The 23500-nt window shown below is 44.6% G+C and overlaps 1 protein-coding gene across 3 annotated transcripts in view; it reads left to right on the top strand.

Annotated features, from left to right (window-relative positions):
- Window positions 1-23014, top strand: part of CREG2 (cellular repressor of E1A stimulated genes 2) — a 40353-nt gene extending 17339 nt beyond the window's left edge. Inside the window, exon 4 of one of the 3 annotated variants that reach the window (XM_005212428.4) lies at window positions 17815-23014. In XM_005212428.4, the coding sequence (XP_005212485.2) occupies window positions 17815-18145 (331 nt within the window). In that variant the 3' untranslated portion in view covers window positions 18146-23014. Of the gene's footprint in view, window positions 1-997; window positions 5643-11715; window positions 11883-17814 lie in introns of those variants that run through there. The other 2 variants (XM_059891657.1, XM_002691175.7) reach the window with 2 other exon arrangements.
- The last annotated feature ends 486 nt before the right edge of the window (window positions 23015-23500 follow it).

The raw sequence follows: 23500 nt of genomic DNA, 5'->3' as shown, positions 1-23500 counted from the left end.
ACCACTCTTTATATCCTTAATTCGGAGAAGGCAGTGGCAACCCACTCCAGTACTTTTGCCTGGAAAATCCCATGGATGGAGGAGCCTGGTGGGCTGCAGTCCATGGGGTCGATAAGAATCGGACACGACTGAGCGACTTTACTTTCACTTTTCACTTTCCTGCATTGGAGAAGGAAATGGCAACCCACTCCAGTGTTCTTGCCTGGAGAATCCCAGGGACGGGGGAGCCTGGTGGGCTGCCGTCTATGGGGTCACACAGAGTCGGACACGACTGAAGTGACTTAGCATAGCATAGCATAGCACAGAGATATTTTAAGCCTTTCTTGATGCTTCCCACGGATGGGATGCACTTGATAGCAATGACCCACGTCCCCTGAACACTTCCTCCATGCAGGTTCCTTATGAGCCTCACTGTCTGTTCCCCACACAGCCCTGTGATCCCAGCAGCGTCCCTATCACCCCCCATGACCAGCAAGGAGAGGGCAAATAGCATGTGAGGCTTCCCGGTTTATCAGCAGCCAAACTGTGGTTCAGACCACATTGCATGGCTCCAGACTTGAGCTGTCCACCACCCTCTGGGGACGACAGTGTCCTGCCCTCCTTTTGGGGTCCCAGACCCCAGCCCTGGCTCCCTGGCTTTGGCCTCTGGCTGGTTTGAGCAGGTTTCACAGAGACCTGGGGGCTTCCCAGGTAGCCCAGTGAGTAAAGAATGCAATGCAGGAGATGCAGTTTCCATCCCCGGGTCAGGAAGATCCCCTGGAGAAGGGAGTGGCACCCCACTCTAGTACTCTTGCCTGGAGAATCCCAGGGACAGAGGAGCCTGGCAGGGTCTAGTCCATGGGGTCGCAAAGAGTCAGACACGACTGAGCAACTGAGCACAAGCCCAAGAGACCTGGCTTCTGGCCCTGTGACCTGGCCAAGGCTACATCTGGCCCTGTGCTCCAGAGGCACAGCCTCTAATGAAAACTGCTCTATGGAGACTTCTTTATTTCTGCAGACACCCAGTGATGAGAAAGTGGCCTCGGCCATATGAATGGTTCTTCATGAAGATGAAGGTAGAACACATCTGGCTTCAGAAATGGTATGGAGGAGTAGCCGACATCTCCAGGGAGGAGTACTTCAGAGCCGTTCCAAGAAAGGCCTGATGGAGGGAGAAGAAAGTCCGTGATGCTTGCGTGAAATGGAAACCTTTTATACAGCGCTGCCAGACAGTGGTTGACTGCTGTCTCTTTTTGGAAGGGTTCACAGCAGGCCTGTCTCCCTGACAGAAAGCAGGACGAGAGCAGGTCACCAGGGACCCCTGTGCTGGCAGGAGAGTGAAGTGGCCCTTTGCAAATACCCAGATCACACAGGGACTCCACCTGGAGAGTCTGTTCACATGCTTTCAAACCAGACTCACCTGCGTGGGAGCATTGTTGGTTGTCATAGTGACATGTTGAGACAGCTGCTGTTCCATTCAAACAAAAAGTATGCCTGTATGTACAACGTGATTGTTTTGTATTATAAGAATATGTTTGTTGCTTGTTGTGCCCAAAGCCGTGTCTTGGTTCTAAGCTCATTGCAACCACAGAAGAACTAAATACGCATCATATAGCTGTCATCTTGTGTTCAGGCTGAGGGTGCAGGAATCTTTGTCTATGGGTTACTATCCTGCTGGGCTTCCCTGGTGGCTCAGTGGTAAAGAATCCCACCTGCAATGCAGGAGACCCAGGTTCAATCCCTGGGTCGAGAAGATCCCCTGGAGAAAGAAATGGCAACCCACTCCAGTATTGTTGCCTGGAAAATTCCATGGACAGAGGAGCCTGGCGGGCTACAGTCCATGGGATCATAAAGAGGTGGACGTGACTGAGCGACTAACACTTTCACTTTTCCCCTACCATCCCTCTGCTGAATGGTGGATGCATTCTTGAGTCTCATCTGCTAAAATGTACTGGTCACTCATGAAGCTTCTTTCCCCACTGTAATGTGAGAAACCACGTGAGAACCCTGAGTTTGGTGCGCAGCCCTGTTCTAGGTCATGATAGTGCGTTAGGGGAGGGGCAGCTTCACCATCAGGCTCCCCAGACCCCCTCTCCTGGTGCTGTGACAAAGCACCCCCTTCTCTTAGACACAGGGAGTGGTACTCAGTCTGTGGTGTAGAGAGAAGAGGAGAGAGGGAGGGGCTGGAAAGGAAGAAGAGGCCACATACAGGAAAAGGGAGGAAGGAAGTCAGTAGCTGAAGGCATGCTTCCTGCCCATCCTTGGGCCAGGCCCTCGACAGGATCGTCTCACTGGAGTCTGACAACCAAGGAGACGCATCATCGTTGCCGCTTTCAGACAAGAACACTGAGGCTCAGAGCGCTGAGGTCAGCATCCCAGGGTCTGACTCCAGCACGCGCTGCTCACAGTGGACAGACGGGCACCCAGATGGCCTCCGGTTCTCCCAGCATGCACTGCACGCCATGGACAGAGTGGTGCCCAGACAACTTCCAGTTCTGAGAACAAGACAAAGAGTTACTGAAATACACAGGTAGTCACTGAATCAGCAAAATCGGTAAAGCGATGACTAACCTACCTGTGGATGATCAGCTACCATTTTCTACGAAAAAAAGAAAAAAAGTCTCTGAAATTTGATTCTTACTTTAGATTTTAAATTTTCTACAAATTATACACAGGAGCACCTACATCATACCTCTGTATACACCTAAGGCCTTCAAGGACCTATGAGTACACATTGGAGACCACTTATATTTGACATTTATAAGGGATCTAGCAAGACCCAGTTTTCTGCCTTTTTATGACTCTAAACCCTCTTTGGTGGCTTAGGTAGGTTGTATAAACATTAAAAACACAGCCTGCAAAAATATAGGAAGTATTCACTTAATAAATAATAGTGTTATTAATTGTTACATTTTTGTTTAAAAAATTAAGACATAAAGAGAGTTTGAGTTGTCAAAATATTTTTAAGTGCCTATTCATAAAAGCATAGTCAAATGCATAGAATTCTTTATTTATCAAAAGTCAAGTCACAAAAGCATTCTTTAACAATAGCAATGTTTAATATAGAAGAATAAAGTAAATTTGAGGGTAAAAATAGAGCTACCATATGACCCAGCAATCCCACTGCTGGGCAAGAGGAGAGAAAAAAACATAATTCAAAAAGACACACACACCCTGATGTTCATAGCAGCACTGTTTACAATAGTCAGGACATGGAAGCAGCCTAAATGTCCATCAACAGATAAATGGATAAAGAAGGTGTGGTACATATATACAACAGAATATTAATCAGCCATAAAAATAAACAAAACTGTGCAATTTGACTAGAGACTTATACAGAATGAAGTAAGTCAGAGAAAAACAAATAACGTACAATGTCACTTATATGTGGAATCTAGAAAAAAAATGATACAGATGAACTTATTTGCAGGGCAGAAATAGAGATATAGACATAGAGAACAGATGTATGGATACTGGGAGGGGATGGAATGAACGGGGAGATTGGGATTGACATATATGCGTTACTATGTATAAAATAGATGACCAATGAGGACCTCCTGTGTAGCACAAGGAACTCTACTCAATGCTCTGTAGTGACCTGATTGGGAAAGAAACCCAAAGAAGAGGGAATACATGTAAAAGTATAACTGATTCACTTTGCTGCACAGCAGAAAATAATACCACATTGTAAAGCAACTGTATTTCAATAAAAATCCATTTAAAAAATAGATCATAAGCCTAAACATGAAATATAAAGCCATAAAACTGTTTTTAAAAGATAGAAAATCTATGAGACCCAGGGCTGAACTAAGCTAAGCCTTCTTAGACTTGACACCAAAGGCCTAAAGTCCATAAAAGGGAAGTTTGAGAAATTGGACTTCATCAAAATTTTAAACTTTCATTCTGCAAAAGATCATCATGTTAAGAAAATGAAAAGACGGGCTACCTACTGGGAGGAAAAACCTGCCAATGGCATATTCAAAAAAGCCTACCATCTGGAATAGAGGGAGAATGCATAAAACTCAACAGTTTTTAAAAAATCCAATTAGATGATGGAGAACATGAACAAACTTCCTCTGAAGATGATATGGCAGATGAGCACATGAAAAGATATTCAACATCATCAGTCATTAGGGAATTGCAAATTAAAACGCCAATAAATACCATGGGGCACCTACCAAAATTGCTAAATTATAGTGACAACATCAAATGTTAGCAAAGATGCAGAGCAATGGGATCAGTCTATAGCTGGTGGGAAAATCAAACAGAACTGCCACTCTGGAGAACCAACTCACAGTCTTTTACAAAGCTAAACCAGTGACTGTCATACCATTCAGCAACGCACTCCTGGGCATTTATCCCAGAGAGGTGCAAACTTATGTTCACACAGAAACTTGTACATGAATGTTCAAAGCATTTTTATTCATAATATTCCAAATCTCTAAACAACCCGACGTCCTTTAATGGGTGACTGGTGAAACAAGTTGTGATACAGTCAAGCCATGGAATACTGTGAAGCGATAAAAAACAATTTCCGATACAAGCAACCACTTGGATGAGTCTTCAGAGAATTATGCTGAGTGAAAAAGCCCATCCCCAAAGGTTACATACCATGTAACTCCATTTATAGAACATTTTGAAATGTAAACTTCTAGAAACTGAGACTAGATCAGGGTCACCAGGGAGGAGGGTGGAGAAGGAGAGAGGTGAGTGTGACCATAAAGGGGTACTTGCTGTGATGGAAATGTTCTCTAGCTTGTTTGTATCAATGTCAAAATCCTGGCTGTGATACTGTATCATTTTGCAAGACTGGGGGCAAAATAGATAAAAGGCACACAGAGTCTCCCTATTCAATCTTTCAACTCCCTTGAATCTACAGTTATCGGCAATTCTTCAGAATCTACAATTCTCTCAGAGTAAAAAGTTTAACAAACAAAATTTAAGGCTTAGCTTAAATAAGACATTTATGTCCTCTTAATGGTTTCTAATCAAGTTAAGGACTGATCTTGTGCCAAAGCCTAGCAAAACAGACGACAGTTTGTTTTCTTTAGCCATTAATATATGCACTTTTTGGAAGAGGGAGAATGTTTCTTTCAAAGTTTTCGAGAGGCATTCAACTTAATACTGAATACAACTTAATAAGAATTCAACAAATCTGCTGTATGGATTTTATGTGGGCCACTTAGAAGAGGAGGAAATCTTCCAGTTTCTGGCAGAAACACATTAAGGTATAGGCGTATATGGGCCTCCAAGTCTGGGCACAGTGACTCTCCACTGGTGTTCATAGCAAAGAGCTGTATTTACAGTTATCTTCCACTAAAAATTCCTTTTGTTTCTATGAATAAGCTATATCCTGCCCCACACATTGTTATTTTCCATGATTGTACAATCTATGATGTTGATGTGTGGTTAAAATATATTTCTACGATTTTTCCAGAAAGGCTGTATTTCGTTTTTAATAATTTAACCATCAAATACTGTTCTGAAAATAAAACTTCTCTAGAATAATTTCTTGATGCTTGATTGCTTATACCAAGTCAATTGCTAAAAAAAAATTTGAATTATAATGAAGCTATGGTTTGCGCTATGTAATGCATGTGGAGTGTAAAATATATTTTTGCAACTGGATATGTCTATCTAATTAAACACTATTTCATTCCGGATATGACTTCCATGCTCAATTAAATAAATGTATAATATTTCTACACAGCCCTTTCATGGAATATTACCAATTGACATTATTAGATTAATAAGAAAATAGATGCTATTATAATAAATCAGCAGTTACATTTCCAACAGAAAGAAAAGAACTAGCTGGGTGACTACTGTTGATATGGCTTTTTTTTTTTTAATTTGGCTGCAGCACACATCTTTGTCACGTGTGAGACTGGCGTGTGGGATCTCCTTCCCTGACCAGGGATCAAATTCAGACCCCCTGCATTAAGAGCACTGAGTCTTAACCGCTGGGCCACCAGGGAAGCCCCTTGATATGATTTTTTTAAAGCTCTGAGTACAATGCAGTTAATTTGCAGACTGGAAATGCTGATATAACCACATTTCAGTGTTCCCACTCTTAGACATCTTTGCCATTTTTAGCATAGTTGTTATTCCTAGAATTCAGGGCTACCAAAAAAAAGCTCCCTTTTGCTGATGAGAAAATATACCACACACACTTAAGCGTAGGTCAAAAGATGACGCATGCCTGCAAGCATGAGTGACCCTGCAGCTTTTGCAGACCAGCCTCTGACACTCGGGCTTCTCAGAGATGCTCTTGTCTTGGAGACAAAGCAGAGCGCGACCAGCAGCCCAAGTGACCCAGGACTGAGGGGTGCCCGGGACACAGGACTTTCAGTGGTAAAGTCAGAAAGCTCAGGGCAAACCAAGATGGATTGGTCACCGTACTTCGACTCCATCTCACACTCCCGGTCCTGAGCGGGTCATCTCCAGAACCGGCCCACCTCGGAAAATGCATTCGGACATCCAGGCACGTCCTCCAACCTCTCCACCCTCCTCCCATCCCTCTCTTCCTGCTCTGGAGCCCCGAGCCTTTTCTCTGACACCGTCTGACTCACGTGCCCAAGCAGGCGTCTGACAACGTGGTGGGATTACAGTGGAGAAGAAGGCGCAGCCCCCAGGAGGCTTGTGTTCTGTAAACAATAGGTGACCAAGCAGGTTTTGAAACCAGGTGATACGGTAATGTCTGCGGACTCGGCTCCATCACGTTAGCCCGGATCCTCAGCATCCCCACTGTACAGCAGACCCTGTCCTGGATAAATTCCGTGACCATCTCTGCAGCTTCACTTGTAACAGAGAAAAGCCACAGCTACCAGGAGCGGTCTCACCTTAAATCAGGGCTCCTCATCCTTGACCAGCCCTCCGGCTGCCCGGGGACCCCGACATGGTTCTCCCTGAAGCTCTTTCCGGCTCTCATACCCAGTGGTCTCCAGGGCCATCCACAGTCGTCAGCCCCTGGGAGCCCATCCCCTCAACCTCCTCACTCTCCAGCCAAAAAAGAAAAAAGTGCTTCCCGGAGAACTGTCAAATAAACACAACCTCCATCACAGAATTGTCTCCTCCTCTGTTGCTCCCCTTCTCTGAACACTCTGCGGCTGGGTTAGTTTTCTGGATGCAAGTGTGAGCAAGGCCCGGAGAAGGCAACGGCAACCCACTCTAGTACTCTTGCCTGGAAAATCCCATGGACGGAGGAGCTTGGTAGGCTGCAGTCCATGGGGTCGCTAAGAGTCAGGCACGACTGAGCGACTTCACTTTCACTTTTCACTTTCATGCATTGGAGAAGGAAATGGCAACCCACTCCAGTGTTCTTGCCTGGAGAATCCCAGGGACGACCCCGTCTATGGGGTCACACAGAGTCAGACACGACTGAAGCGACTTAGCAGTAGCAGCAACAGCAAGTGCCATGGAGGAGGGTCAGACAAGGGGGAATATAGCGTGTCTTTAAGAGTAGGGGCTTAAAGGTGTCAACTGAGGGGCTTCCCTGGCGGCTCCGTGGTAACGAATCCGCTAGTGCAGGGGACTCAGGGTTAGAGATGAAGGCGTCATATGTCTCATTATTCTCCTGTGCATGTTGGTCGTCTGCCCACGGGTCAGCCTCCTCAGTAAGGCTGTGAGCCACTCGAGGGGCCGATTAACACGCCAGCCATTTGTGGCTCATGGTTAAGTGCTTGGCAAGTGGACAAATGATCTGTGGGCTGTGGGCCAGAGCCCCTACCTTCAGTCACACGTATTCTTTCCTCCTCCTCTAGCTCTGGCCCTCCGCCTAGCCTGCGTGTCCTCACGGAGGCTGTCCATCCTGACCAGACCTCTGACAAAGCAGTTAGTCCTAACAGCCGCGGCAAAGAACCGTCGCGTCCCCTGGTGGCTAGATCTGGAAACTTCCCCTTGTTTAGAACAGACTCCTGGTGGAGGAAGAACCTAGAATGTATACAGTCCAGGCCAGTTCCCAGAGGCACCAGCCGTGCTCACTGAGTGCTCTGCACTCACTTGGAAAATACAGTGTTTTCCTGCATGTGATGGCAGGACAAACACAAATACTCTGACATTTGGATAGTGATATTTTCATTGATAATTAATTATTAATAACCTGGTGGCTCAGAAGGTAAAGAATCCACCTGCAAGGCAACAGACGTGGGTTCGATCCCTGGTTTGGGAAGATCCCCTGGAGAAGGAAATGGCAACCCACTCCAGTATTCTGGCCTGGAGAATCCCATGGACGGAGGAGCCTGGTGGTCTATAGTCCTTGGGGTCCCAAAGAGGCAGACCTGACTGAGTGACTAACACTTTCACTTTTAAATTATTTATTTATATTTTAGTTATGTATAAATAATTAGCTAATTGCAGCAGTTACTGTCATTTAACTCATCCTGTGAGCTAGGTATTTTATATACTTTTTAAGAAATCTCTTTTAGTTTCTACATCCGCCCTGCAAGGAAGGAAGGAACTTCCGTTTTCTATGTGGGAAATCTGCTCAGTAAGCAGTTCTCAGACCAGCGTTCCTGGGAACTAGGACCAGGTAGGAGGCCCAAGAGGCCCAGTGGGTACTAAACCCAGGACCGTCTGAGGACTGACACCAGCCTCCCCTCCCTCTTCTCAATGCTCAGTGGGTGGGGAGGGGACTGGAGGAGAGCCGGGTGGATCTCTGGTTTTTCTTCTCCGCCTTCTTTCCAAGGCCCCAGGTGAGTGGCTGTCCCCAGTGTGCCCTCAGGCTCAGGGAGGGGCAGGTGCAAAGACGGTGGAAAAGTTACTAAGTGCTCTGTTAGCTCTTCACAAGCTGGACCTGGTTTAGTTATCCTACCAACCACAGGATGTAGAGAATTCTAATTGCCAAGTGAGAAAACCTGAACAGAGTCCCCAACTAGTAAACAGTGATGAAAAAAAAAATCATTAACAGGACTTTCCTGGTGGCCCAGTGGTTAAGAATCCACCTGCCAGTGCAGGGGACCCGGATTTGATCCCCAATCCAGGAAGATTCCAGAGAAGGCAATGGCAAGCCACTCCAGTACTCTTGCCTGGAAAATCCTATGGACCGAGAAGCCTGGTGGGCTGCAGTCCATGGAGTCGCTAAGAGTGGGACACGACTGAGCGACTTCCCTTTCACTTTTCACTTTCACGCATTGGAGAAGGAAATGGCAACCCACTCCAGTGTTCCTGCCTGGAGTATCCCAGGGACGGGGGAGCCTGGTGGGCTGCCGTCTATCGGGTCATACAGAGTCGGACACGACTGAAGCGACTTAGCAGCAGCAGCAGCCAGGAAGATTCTACATGTCACGGAGCAACTAAACCTGTATGCCACAACTCCCGAGCCTAGGAGGTGCAACTGCTGAAGCCCGAGCACCGAGAGCCTGTGCTCCACAACAGGAGAAGCCAGCACAGTGAGAAGGTCTCACACCACAGCAAAGAGTAGCCCTCTGCTCTCCAAAGCTAGGAACAGCCCGAGCAAAGCAAAGACCCAGCACAGCCAAAAAAATAATACAAAAACAGAGAAACCAAAAAAACATTATAATAAGAAATGCCTAAACAGAAACTCTTATGGCAAAAAGCGAAAAAGTAAAGACCCTCTTGATGAAAGTGAAAGAGGAGAGTGAAAAAGTTGGCTTAAAACTCAAAGTTCAGAAAACTAAGATCATGGCATCTGGTCCCATCACTTGATGGGAAATAGATGGGGAAAGAATAGAAACAGTGACAGACTTTATTTGGGGGGCTCCAAAATCACTGCAGATGGTGACTGCAGCCATGAAATTAAAAGATGCTTGCTCCTTGGAAGAAACGCTATGAGCAACCTAGACAGCATGTTTAAAAGCAGAGACATTACTTTGGCAACAAAGGTCCATCTAGTCAAAGCTATGGTTTTTCCAGTAGTCATGTATGGATGTGAGAGTTGGACCATAAAGAAAGCTGAGCAGCAAAGAATTGCTTTTGAACTGTGGTGTTGGAGAAGACTCTTGAGAGTCCCTTGGACTGCAAGGAGATCAAACCAGTCAATCCTAAAGGAAATGAACCCTGAATATTCATTGGAAGGACTGACGCTGAAGCTGAAACTCCAATATTTTGACCACCTGATTCGAAGAACTGATTCTTTGGAAAAGACCCTGATGCTGGGAAAGATTGAAGGCAGGAGGAGAAGGGGACAACAGAAGATGAGATGGTTGGATGGCATCACCGACTTGATGGACGTAAGTTTGAGTTAGCTCCAGGAGTTGTTGATGGACAGGGAAGCCTGGTGTACTGCAGTCCATGGGGGTCGCCAACAGTCAGACCCCACTGAGCCACTGAACTGGAACACAAACCTCAATTATATGGAGCCAGGTGACCAGAAGGGGGCGCTCTCACGCTGTGGGAGGAAGCTGCCCTACAGGCTAGAAGATTCCTCTCTGAGTACAGTTGAGCCAATGGAAATCCACGGGCTCTTTGTTTAGCCCTCTGGTCTTCCTTTCTCCACTCCAAAAGAGTTCTTCCTTTGCTGTGCAGGGACTTGCACTTGCCCCCCAGGGTCGCAGACCCCAAAGTATGTTTCCTGCTGATCCCTGTGTGTGCTCAGTCGTGTCCGACTCTGGGACTCCATGGACTGTAGCCAGACAGACTCCGGTGTCCATGGGATTTCCCAGGCAAGACTACTGGAGTGAGTTGCCACTTAATCCCCCCCCTTTTTTTTTTTTTTTTTTGCTGGAAAAATAGCTGACCTTTGTTTAGGTCAGCAGTGGCACCCATGTGAGCCCAGACCTTCAAGTCCATGCTCTGAACCACCACCCAAGAGGCTTCCTCAGGCTTCTTTGAGTCTTTTTCAGTATCAAATTGTGATTCACATTTTAATTTTGATTCAATAATACTTCCAAGAACAGTAACTAAAGTGTGGACTCACAGCCTCCAGCCAGGCAGTAGGAGCTTTTGCCATCTTCCCGGCCCCCAACCCCACCTTCCCAACCTCCCACTTCCTCAGATCTTCTAGCTTCTCTTGACCAAGTGCCTGCATTAAACCCCACTTTACTTGAAATACCTGGAGTGATTGAATGCTGCCTGACTTGCCTTTCAACATAAAAGAAACGTTTGTGGCATTGATCTCTGAGTTTCTCATGCAAGAAAAAAGCCTTTGTTCTGTCATGACTGTGTCTGACGTTTCCTAATTTATCATATAATATTTTAATAAACCTTTGTTCTGAACTTATATGAATGCCACTGTTTATAGGCAGTTTAAAAGGATTTTGTAGTTGACCTAAAAAAAGTTCCCGAAAGTGTCTGGAAATAATAAAACAGGGATTTTTGTTTATTTGTTTTTAAACACAGCAGGGTTTTTGTCTTTTGTTTGTTTATTTTTTAAATGTTTGTAATTTTTTAGATGGCAAAGGACAGGGAAGCCTGGCATGCTGCATTCATGGTGTTGCAGAGAGTCAAACACTGTTTAGCCACTCAACAACAAATTTCTTTTTTTCGATTTTTTTTTTAATGTGAAGTGAAGTGAAGTCGCTCAGTCATGCTCGACTCTTTGCGACCCCATGGACAGTAGCCTGCACCAAGCTCCTCTGTCCATGGGATTTTCTAGGCAAGAGTACTGGAGCGGGTTGCCACTTCCTTCTCCAGGGAATCTTCCTGACCCAGAGATCGAACCCAGGTCTCCCACATTGTAGACAGACCCTTTACCGTCTGAGCCACCAGGGGAGTGGATCATTTTAAAAATCTTTTGTTGAATTTGTTACAAAAATTGTTTTTGTTTTTATGTTTCAGTTTATGGGCCATGAGGCATGTGGGATCTCAGCTCCCAGAGCAGCTATTGAACCTGCACCTCCTGCATTAAAAGGTGGCCTTAAGCCCTGGATCACCAGGGAAGTCCCTAGAAGTTATTTTTAAATAAAAATTGTACTCATGGTATCCTTCTGGAATGTAGCTGGTGATTTTGAAATTTTTGAATAAAGACTCAATTCTCTCTCCAGACACTATACTGAGAAAGGAAAACTGCCCTGTCCTTGCCCTGAAGCTGGCTGGCACACTAGATGTAGAGTCAGTTGCAAACTTAACTGGCAACATTTCTCCCAAGATCATGCTACAACTGTAAAATGTCATAACCAACCCCTTTTTGGGTGACTTCTGATTTCTCAGTGAGAAATCATGTTCTAAATTCAGCAGCTGTCAGAAACTTTGATGTTTGAAGTCTAATCAGTAATGTTACTGCAAAATTGGGCTCACTTCTTGGTGAGTGTCAAGCCAAAAGGCACAACGAAGCCGGAGATGGGGAGAAGGAAGGATGTGAAAGAAGGAATTCATTATCTGCAACAAATAAGGAAAACACTGGGGCTCTTTCCCAAAGGAGTGCCTCCCAAAATCGAGATGATTTTAAGCTAACGGGTACATGCACATGCATGAAGGGGCTTGAGTAGAGGAGAATTCGGCATAGAATTGGGGCAAAGGTCAACAGAGTCCAAGCTTTAGTAGATAAAAGTCAAGGGTCAGAAAAAGTTAACATCATCATCTCTTCAGTCTGTCAGTTCAGGCGCTCAGTAGTGTCTGACTCTTTGTGACCCTATGAAATGAAGCATGCCAGGCTTCCCTGTCCATCACCAACTCCTGGAGATTGCTCAAACTCATGTCCATCCATCTGGTGATGTTATCCAACCATCTCATCCTCTGTCGTCCCCTTCTCCTCCTGCCCTCAATCTTTTCCAGCATCAGGGTCTTTTCCAATGAGTCAGTTCTCCGCATCAGGTGGCCAAAGTATTGGAGTTTCAGCTTCAGCATCAGTCCCTCCAATGAATATTCAGGGTTGATGTCCTTTAGGATTGACTGGTTTGATCTCCTTGCAGTCCAAGGGACTCTCAAGAGTCTTCTCCAAAACCCAGTTGAAAAGCATCAATTCTTCAGTGCTCGACTTTCTTTACAGTCCAACTCACATTCATATATGACCACTGGAAAAACCATAGCTTTGACAAGATGAACCTTTGTTGGCAATGTCTCTGCTTTTTAATATGCTGTCTAGGTTGGTCATAGCTTTTCTTCCAAGGAGCAAGCATCTTTTAATTTCATGGCTGCAATCACCATCTGCAGTGATTTTGGAGCCCAAGAAAAGAAAGTCTGTCACTGTTTCTATTGTTTCCCCATCTACTTGCCACGAAGTGATGGGACCAGATGCCATGATCTTAGTTTTTTGAGTATTGAGTTTTAAGCCAACTTTTTCATTCTTCTCTTTCACTTTCATCAGGGGCTCTTTAGTTCCTCTTCACTTTCTGCCATAAGGGTGGTGTCATCTGCATATCTGAGGTTATTGATATTTCTCCCAGCAAACTTGATTCCAGCTTGTGCTTCATCCAACACAGCACTTCGCATGATGTACTCTGCATAGAAGTTAAATAAGCAGGGTGACAATATGCAGCCTTGACATACTTCTTTCCCAGTTTGAAACCAGTCGGTTGTTCCATGTCTGGTACTAACTGTTGCATCTTGATCTGCACACAGGTTTCTCAGGAGGCAGGTAAGGTGGTCTGCCTTCTCATCTCTTTAAGAAATTTCCACAATTTGTTGCGATCTACACAGTCAAAGGATTTAGCGTAGTCAATGCAGCAGAAGTAGATATTTTTCTGGAATTCTCTTGCTTTTCCTGTGATCCAATGGATGTTGGCAATTTGATCTCTTGTTCCCATGCCTTTTCTAAATCTAGCTTGAACATCTGGAAGTTCTCAGTTCACGTATTGTTGAAGCCTAGCTTGGAGAAATTTTCAGGATCACTTTGCTAGCTTGTGAGTGAGGTCGCTCAGTCGTGTCTGACTCTGCGACCCTGTGGACTGTGTCCATGGGATTTTCCAGGCACAAGTACTGGAGTGGGTTGCCAATGTGAGATGAGGGTAATTGTGTGGTAGTTTGAGTATTCTCTGACATTGCCTTTCTTTGGGACTGGAATGAAAACTGACCTTTTCCAGTCTTGTGGCCACTGCTGAGTTTTCCAAATTTGCTCATCTTATCCTGTGAGAACTCCAGAACTGCAACTCGCTGCTGAACAACCATGAACAGGAGAACGTTGGATCCCACCAAAAAATGATAGCCCAAGCCCCAGGGCAAAGGAGAAGCCTCAACAAGATGGTAGGAGGGGCAAAATTGTGTTTAGATTCAAAGTCCATACCCAGCAGAACCTTGTGCGCACCAGGACCCAGAGACCCCACAAGAGACTGAGCCAGACCTGCCTTTGAGTGTTTGAGTGTCTCCTGCAGAAGCACAGGTCAGCAGTGGCCTGCCTCAGGGACAGGGGCTCTGGCTCTAGCAGATCTAGGAAGCGCAGCATGTGGCATCAGTCGTCCTGGAGAAGGTCGCCATTAGCCCCAACAAAGGGCACAGGCAGACAGCCCACAAACTGGAGAGGCTCCAGTTGATCCGGTGGTTGAGTGCTCAAGGAAGGAGGGGTTCAAATTCTGCAAAACAGCTCAAGACAGCTTCAGGTTAATCTTTACCATTGAAACAGAACTTGGAGTCTTTACAACTGATTTATTATCTTTGCTATTGTTTTTTCTGTTGCCTGATAACAGCTGCTTGTTCTTTCTTCCTGTAAGATCAGTATTACTGAGACCTGTTCAAGGGCAAGCATTGTGACCAGGCTTAGATCACAAAATGGCTTAGACCTTGGGACTTCCCCGGTGGTCCAGTGGTTAAAACCCCAAGCTCCCAATGCAAGGCACATAGTTCACTCCCTGGTCAAGAAACTAAGATCTTAAAATAAATAAAAAGAGAAAAAAATTGAAAAAGCAAAACAAAAAAGAACTAAGACCCTCCATGCCACATTGTGCAACCAAAAAGTAAAAAATAGTAGAAGACCAAATATACATATATTTTTAAATGGCTTAGACCTAAAATGGAGCTTCTCTGGTGGCTCAGATGGTAAAGAATATGCCTGCAATGCAGGAGACTCAGGTTCGATGTCTGGGTTGAGAAGATCCCCTGGAGAAGGGAATGGCAACCCACTCCAGTATTCTTGCCTGGAGAATCCCATGGACAGAGGAGCCTGGTGGGCTATAGTCCTTGGGGTCATGAAGAGTTGGACATGACTGAGCGAAAAACACTTAAAACCTAAAATGGCTTCTCTTGTGTCAAACTGCAACATCTAGGGGACTTCCCTGGCACTTCCAATGCAGGGAGCACAGGTTTAGTCCTGGCTGGGGGACGAGGATCCCACATGCTGAATGGTGCAGCCGAAAAAAAAGCTACCTCTGGTTCTTTTTCTCCAGGAACCCACTACCTTATCTGCTTATAGTAGAAAGGAAATATTCCACTTTGCCTGGAAGATCTATGTCTTTAACATAGAAAGTAGCCTCTGTTTCAACCCCAATGCAGGCTCCGAACATAAGTCTTTATAGGAAAGACCTTGTGTTGGTATCTTGACTTGTCATTTCCAAGAAACAGGGCCCTAAGTCCACTTTGCAGTTTAGACCCAAAGCTGACCCATTTGCCTCATTGAGGCTACCCAAACATTGCTTCATTTAAATTTGACTCCTTTCCCCCTATATCACATAATAACCTGGTTTCTTTCTTTCACTGATGAAATGCCTTAGGCTCTGCTGGAATGCAGTCTACCTTCCCAGGAGCCGGGAAACCTTTTGACCGTGGGGTTTGTCCTCAGAACACTGGCTGCCGGAACCCGGTGATGCCATCCAAGCATCTCATCCTCTGTTGCCCCCGCTCCTCCTGCCCTCAACCTTCCCCAGCATCAGGATCTTTCTTTTCTAATGAATCGTCTCTTCATATCAGGTGGTGGGATGGCATTATCGACTCCATGGACATGAGTTTGAGCAAACTCCAAGAGATAGTGAAGGACAGGGGAGCCTGGCATGCTGCGGTCCATGGGGTGACAAAGAGCTGGACATGACTTATTTACTAAACAACAACATGAATTGAATCCACATGCAACTGATTTATAAGGCATCGTGCTAACTTATTAATGTTCAGTTCAGTTCAGTCACTCAGTTGTGTCCAACTCTGCGACCCCATGAACCGCTACACGCCAGGCCTCCCTGTCCATCACCAACTCCCAGAGTCCACCCAAACCCATGTCCATTGAGTCGGTGATGTCATCCATCCATCTCATCCTCTGTCATCCCCTTCTCCTCCTGCCCTCAATCTTTCCCAGCATCAGGGTCTTTTCAAATGAGTCAGCGCTTCACATCACGTGGCCAAAGTACTGGAGTTTCAGCTTCAAAATCAGTCCTACCAATAAACACCCAGGACTAATCTCCTTTAGGATTGACTAGTTGGATCTCCTTGCAGTCCAAGGGACTCTCAAGAGTCTTCTCCAACACCACAGTTCAAAACATCAATTCTTCTGTGCTCAGCTTTCTTTATAGTCCAACTCTCACATCCATACATGACCACAGGAAAAACCATAGCCTTGACTAGATGGACCTTTGTTGACAAAGTAATGTCTCTACTTTTTAATATGCTATCTAGGTTGGTCATAACTTTCCTTCCAAGGAGTAAGCATCTTTTAATTTCATGGCTGCAGTCACCATCTGCAGTGATTTTGGAGCCCACTAGATCATTCAGATATGACCTAAATCAAATCCCTTATGACTATACAGTGGAAGTGAGAAATAGATTTAAGGGACTAGATCTGACAGACAGTGCCTGATGAAATATGGACAGAGGATCATGACATTGTACAGGAGACAGGGAGCAAGACCATCCCCAAGAAAAAGAAATGCAAAAAAGAAAAGTGGCTGTCTGAGGAAGCCTTACAAATAGCTGTGGAAAGAAGAGAAGCCAAAAGCAAAGGAGAAAAGGAAAGATATACCCATTTGAATGCTGAGTTCCAAAGAATAGCAAGGAGATATAAGAAAGCCTTCCTCAGTGATCAATGCAAAGAAATAGAGGAAAACAATCGAATGGGAAAGACTAGAGATCTCTTTAAGAAAATAGAGATACCAAGGGAACATTTCATGAAAAGATGGGCTCAGTAAAGGACAGAAATGGTAGGGACCTAACAGAAGTAGAAGATATTAAGAGGAGGTGGCAAGAATACACAGAAGAACTGTACAAAAAGGATCGTCACAACCAAGATAATCACAATGGTGTGATCACTCACCTAGAGCCAAACATCCTGGAATGTGAAGTCCAGTGGGCCTTAGGAAGCATCACTATGAACAAAGCTAGTGGAGGTGATGGAATTCCAGTTGAGCTATTTCAAATCCTGGAAGATGATGCTGTGAAAGTGCTGCACTCAATATGCCAGCAAATTTGGAAAACTCAGCAGTGGCCACAGGACTGGAAAAGGTCAGTTTTCATTCCGATCCCAAAGAAAAGCAATGCTAAATAATGCTCAAACTTATTATGTTAAAAAAATAAAATATTTGTAGTAAACCATAATCGTTGGTTTTGATATTAGAACTATTAGGTTTGAAGCCAAATTAGCAATACTGCAAGGTAAGCCTCGGGACAAAGGAAGACGAAGGCAGTGGGGAGACTTTTCTGGATCTCTGAGATGTCATGAGCAGGTGTGGGAAGCTTCTACAGAGGAGAGGGAGCCAAGATTCTGGCATCTTCTTTCTGGCAAGTGGAGATAGAGTGGCTGCCATCAGAACACTGACTCAGCCTTAGTAATATCTCTGCTTCTTTCTTTCTGCTATATAGTAGCCAGTTAAAAAGAATTTTGATCTTGCTACACTTTTCCTTTATTTGTTCAATAAACATTTATTAAGTATGAGCATGGCAATTGTACTGGGTATTGGGACTACAGCGCTGAGTAAGGCATGAGCCTGCTCTTCACTTGCAGTGATAATGTAAAATATATAGATAAATGGCTAGACTCTATCTTTAGAAGATTCCACCCTCTGCTTTCTTTTCTTCATCCTCCAGGGGCCCCAGATGGATGAGCCTTGCCAACTGGTTTTACCACAAGTTCCTGGATTTAGTTGCAGCTGGGCTCCCAGTGGTCTTCAGAAATCCATTTGCCCATATCCAGCCTACTCGGAGTCTCAGTCCCCAGCAGCTGTTTCAGTTCTTTCCTTTATCCTCAAAACCCCATACCCGCCCCATCGAAGTCTCTGGTGACCTCACTTTCCGTTCTCCTGAGAAATGTGAGTTGCCCACAGAGAATGCCTTCGGCTTCCTAATCTGTCTTTGGATCCAAACTTGCCATTTCATCCTCTCCTGTGATGAAAGAAGGTATATACCCCTTTTCTTCTAAGCTTGTCGATCCCACCTTTTTGCAACTTTTTGCAGACCTGACCACTCACTCACTCACTCTAACCTCCACCCTCTATCTCCACTTATCCCTGGTTCTGTCTCCTCACCCTACACACTTTCCCAGCTCCCCCACTCCAAGAAAGAAAATGTTTCCCTCAATCCTACATTGTTGTTGTTTAGTCACTCAGTCCTCTCCGACTCTTTTCAACTCCTTGGACTGTAGCCCACCAGCTCCTCTGTCCATGGGATTTCCTGGGATACTGGAAGGGGTTGCCATTTCCTTCTCGAAGGGAACTTCCTGACCCAGGGATCGAACCTTCATTCCCAGTCTTGCTTCTCCTCAAGTGACTTAAAACAGGCATATACTTACAGCCTCCAATCCTACAGTCAATAATGTCCTTGCGGTCTTCTTCCTTCCAATGACTCCTCTTCATTCTCTTGCCCTTCCCAACCACTACTCCTTCCTCTCAAGGTCTTCTACCTTCTCTCATCAAATAGTTTCCTTTGCTGGGCATTTCAATCCTTATGGCTCCCTCATCATCTTTATGCCGTCACCTCTCAAATTAGGATCCGAGACCTCACCTGTCTCTAGCTGCTGACCTACCTTTCCAGTGCACATTTCTCCATGAGTGACTTGCCAAGCACCTCAAACTCAATCCAAGCCAACTCATCATTGTCCCACCAAACCAGTTCTTCCTGCTGCTTTCTCTGCCTTTGCTTGGCACTGTCATCCTTCCAAGCACCCTTTCTTTCCCTTGTTGTTCATATTTGAGCAGTTTTAAAACCTATAAATATTGCCTCAATCACAGCTCTTTATACACTGTCATTCCACTCAGATCCCGCTGCCAATACCCTTGTTCAGTCCATCCTATTGGTCTCTTATTATGTAAATAGTCCCTTAGTCTTCGTTCACTCCAGTCTCATCCTCTGTAGATGTCTGGTCCTCAAAGATATGAGGTTAATCTTCTAAATCAAAGTAGAATCATGTCACTACTTCCTGGTTTAAAAAAATGTCAGTGGGTCCCTCTTGTCTACCAAGTCAAGGGTAAACTTCATGGTATGGAATACAAGTCCTATGTAACTTGGCCTCAAATACATTCTGACCTTCAGTCAGTTCAGTTCAGTTCAGTCACTCAGTTGTGTCCGACTCTTTGCCACCCCATGAATCATAGCACAACAGGCCTCCCTGTCCATCACCAACTCCCGGAGTTCACTCAGACTCATGTCCATCAAGTTGGTGATGCCATCCAGCCACCCCATCCTCTGTCGTCCCCTTCTCCTCCTGCCCCCAATCCCTCCCAGCATCCAGGTCTTTTCCAATGAGTCAGCTCTTTGCATGAGGTGGCCAAAGTATTGGAGTTTCAGCTTCAGCATCAGTCCTTCCAATGAACACCCAGGACTGATCTCCTTTAGGATGGACTGGTTGGATCTCCTTGCAGTCCAAGGGACTCTCAAGAGTCTTCTCTAACACCACAGTTCAAAAGCATCAATTCTTCGGCACTCAGCTTTCTTCACAGTCCAACTCTCACATCCATACATGACCACTCTGACCTTATCTCACTCTAACTTCTATACCTATTTACTATTCAAAATTGGCTACTTGCTAGGCTCCAAACACAACCCTCATTTTCCCACTTCCAAATCTTTTCTTATACTATGTCCTACATCAAATGCCTCATCTTTTCACCTTATCAACCCCATCAAAATCTTAAACATCACTCATAACCCAATTAAACAGTGGGAGAGGATCCAAATAGACAGTTTTTCCAAGAAGACATACAAACAGTCAAAAGGTATATGAAAAGATTAATCATCAGGGAAATGCAAATCAAAACCACAGTGACATATTGCCTCACGGCTGTTAGAACTACTGTTATCAAAAAGATAAGAGATGAGTGTTGGCAAGGATGTGGAGAAAGAAAATCCTGTTAGTGGGAAAGTAACCTGGTACAGCCACTATGGAAAATGTTATGCGGTTTCCTCAAAAAATTAAAAATAGAACTACTATACAATCTGGACTTCCCTGGTGGCTCAGATGGTAAAGAATCTGCCTGTGGGAGATTCTCCTGTGGGAGACCTGAGTTCAATCCCTGAGTCGGGAAGATCCTCTGGAGAAGGGAATGGCAACCCCCTCCAGTATTCTTGCCTGGAGAATTCCATGGACAGAGGATCTCAGTGGGCTGCAGTTCATGGGGTCACAAAGAGTTGGATACAACTGAGCGACTAACACATGCACACAGCATACAATCTAGCAATCTCATTTCTGCTTGTATAACCAGAGGAAATGAAATCCTCATCTTGAAGAGATATCATCATCCATTCAACACTATTCACAATAGCTAAGATATGGTACAACCTAAGTGTCTGTCAATGGATGAATGGATAAAGAATACACATAGTTCATCCATAAAAAAGAGGAAAATTTTGCCATTTGTGACCACATAAAAGAAGCTAAAGGACATTATGATAAGTAAAATAACCCAGGCACTGAAAGACAAAGACAAGCAATATGGTATGACATATTTAAAACCTAAAAAAACTGAACTCACATATAGATGATTCACACTGATGTACAGCAGAAGCTAACACACTATTGCACAGCAATTATTCTCCAGTAAAAAATGAATTAAAAAGAAGAAAAAAAATTAAACTTGTACAAACAGTAGACTGGTGGTTTCTAGGGGCTGAGTGGTAGGGGAAATAGGGAAATGTTGGTCAAAAAGCACAAACTCTCAGTTATAAGGTGAATAAATTCTGGGGATGTAATGTACAAGATGGTGAAAAGAGTTAGTAATACTATATTTAATCCTTGAAAATTGCTTTTAAAATGGTAGTTATGTGGGTGAGTGCTAAGTTGCTTCAGTCGTGTCCAACTCTTTTCTACCCCATGGGCTGTAGCCCACCAGCCTCCTCTGTCCATGGGATTCTCCCGACGAGAATACTGGAGTGGGCTGCCATGCCCTCCTTCAGGGGAATCTTCCCAACCCAGGGATCAAACCCATGCCTGTATGTCTCCTGCTTTGGCAGGCGGGTTCTTCACCACTAGCACCACCTGGGAAGCCTGGGTAGTTACATGAGATTATTACATTAACTTGACTGGTAATTATTGCACAATGCATATCGAATCACCATATTGTACAATATACATCAATACCATATACATCATACACCATATACATCAATTTTCACTTGTCAATTATGCCTCAATAAAGCTGAAAAATAATATTTTTCTCCCTAAAAGTTTTTTTTTCAACATCATTCAAATTTTAGTTCATATTCACTGCTTCCTTTAAGCATCACCAGATTTTTCCACTAGAAAGTTCTCTTATTATTTGGAGCTTCTCTGATACGTACTAAAACTTGCCCAGTAATGAGACATAGAAAAATGTGCATCTTATCCCTGCTAATTGTAAATAATCTTGTATCTGATCTATCTTTGCACCTTCCCATACAGTGCCTCATGGGCTTTGCTGGTGACTCAGTGGTTAAGAATCCGCCTGCCAATGAAGAAGACATGGGTTCAATCCCTGGGTTGGGAAGATCCTCTGGAGGAGGAAATGGAACCCACTCCAGTGTTCTTGCCTGGAGAATCCCACGGACAGAGGAGCCTGGTGGGCTACAGTCCATGGGGTTGCAAAGAGTGGGACACGATTTAACAACTAAACAACAGCAATAGAGTGCCTCATGCAAAGTATGGTCCCTGTCACTAAGCACACTACTCAGTTCAGCTGAATTTTTTTCTTTTTATGTCAAAGCTTTTTTTTGATAAAGGAAACAGTAGATTGATTTACCCTCTGGCACAAGCCCCTTGTCCCTTGGCAGACCATTGACAAGCAGCTTACAGACTGGCACCAGTCCACATACAGGTAGGGCCGCCCTGGGACACAGTATCTTCCAATACATATTTTAAATGAATAGTACGCTGGGCAATGGGCAGTCTGACTCCTCTCTATTAAAAGTCATTATCGATAACCTTATTCACTAGTTTTTACTTAGTGTCACATGCTAGTTCCCTATCTGTCTTAGTTCCCTGTAATTTTTTTTTCATCGCTTCTTGATGTAGAATCTTTCATCTTGGCAAGTTAACATGAAGGTAAGTTTATCAAATGTAATACACAGAGAAAGAAAACTTCTGGATTAGCCAATTAAGAACCTCTGAAAGCCAAATCTCCACAAAAGCAATAAAAACACTCCCAGGAAACAGACTAAATCAACTTTTCAGATCTGTGGAAGTTAGCCAAAGTTTTGCAACAATCTGAAAGGCATTAATTCAAGAAAAATGGCCAAATCTCCATGAAAACAGCAAGCTTTGTGGTTTTTTTGACACACCCTCCCTCCCTCCACGTCTCCCCAGCTCCAGAGTTTAAAACCAACCTTGGGAATTTCCCTGGTGGTGCAGTGGCTAAGAACCTGCCTGCCAACGCAGGGAACATGGGTTCAGTCCTAAAAGATTCCACGTGCCAAGATTCCACATGTATCAGAGCAACTAGGCCCGTGCGCCACAGCTACTGAGGCCACGCGCTGTAACTACCGAAGCCCGTGCGCCTAGACCCTGAGCTCCAGCACAGGAGAAGCCTGTGCACCGCAACAAGGAGATGGCCTTGCTCTCCACAGCAAGAGAAAACTCCAGCACGGCAGTGAAGACCCAGTGCCACCAAAAATAAATAAATAATTAATTAAAAAAAAAGAACACCAGCCTGGGACTTCCCTGGCATCCAGTGGTTAAGACTCTGAGCTTTCACTGCAGGGCCACAACCAGGTTCCATCCCTGGTTGGAGAACTAAGATCCCGCATGCCTCACAGCACAGTAGCACATAAATTTTAAAAATCTGCTATTGAACATTTACCAAAGGTTAAAAAAAAAAAAAAAAAACCCGCCTTGCAATTGTAATAGTCATGAAAACCAGTTATCTAGCAACCAGCTCAGTCTAGCATGATGGGCTCAGAGCACCCGATAATGCCCCATTCCCAGAGAACTGCATTATTTAAGCTGTCTGGAAGTTCCCTGGAAACACAATAGAGTTTATCTTTGTTTGACCTCATTCAGAGCTTGTTTAGTGGGACTAGCCTTTCCCTAGGGATATTTGTTTAAAATAACCAGCAATTTTTATATTTGTCAGCTGCCTGAAGTTGTATTGTATGTGCATAAGTATTGTATGAATCCAGGCTTCCACAATACGTGAACCAAGAACTTCCAGATGTTCAAGAAAAGGCATAGGAACAAGAGACCAAATTGCCCACATACAGTCGATCATAGAAAAAGCAAAAGAATCCCAGAAAAACATCTACTTCTGCTTTATTGACTACACCAAAGACTTTGACTGTGTGGATCACAACAAACTGTGGTAAATTCTTC

This window comes from Bos taurus, chromosome 11, assembly GCF_002263795.3.
Source record: "Bos taurus isolate L1 Dominette 01449 registration number 42190680 breed Hereford chromosome 11, ARS-UCD2.0, whole genome shotgun sequence".
In the NCBI taxonomy this organism is placed as follows: domain Eukaryota; kingdom Metazoa; phylum Chordata; class Mammalia; order Artiodactyla; family Bovidae; genus Bos; species Bos taurus.
This window is presented reverse-complemented; position numbering and strand designations above follow the sequence as displayed.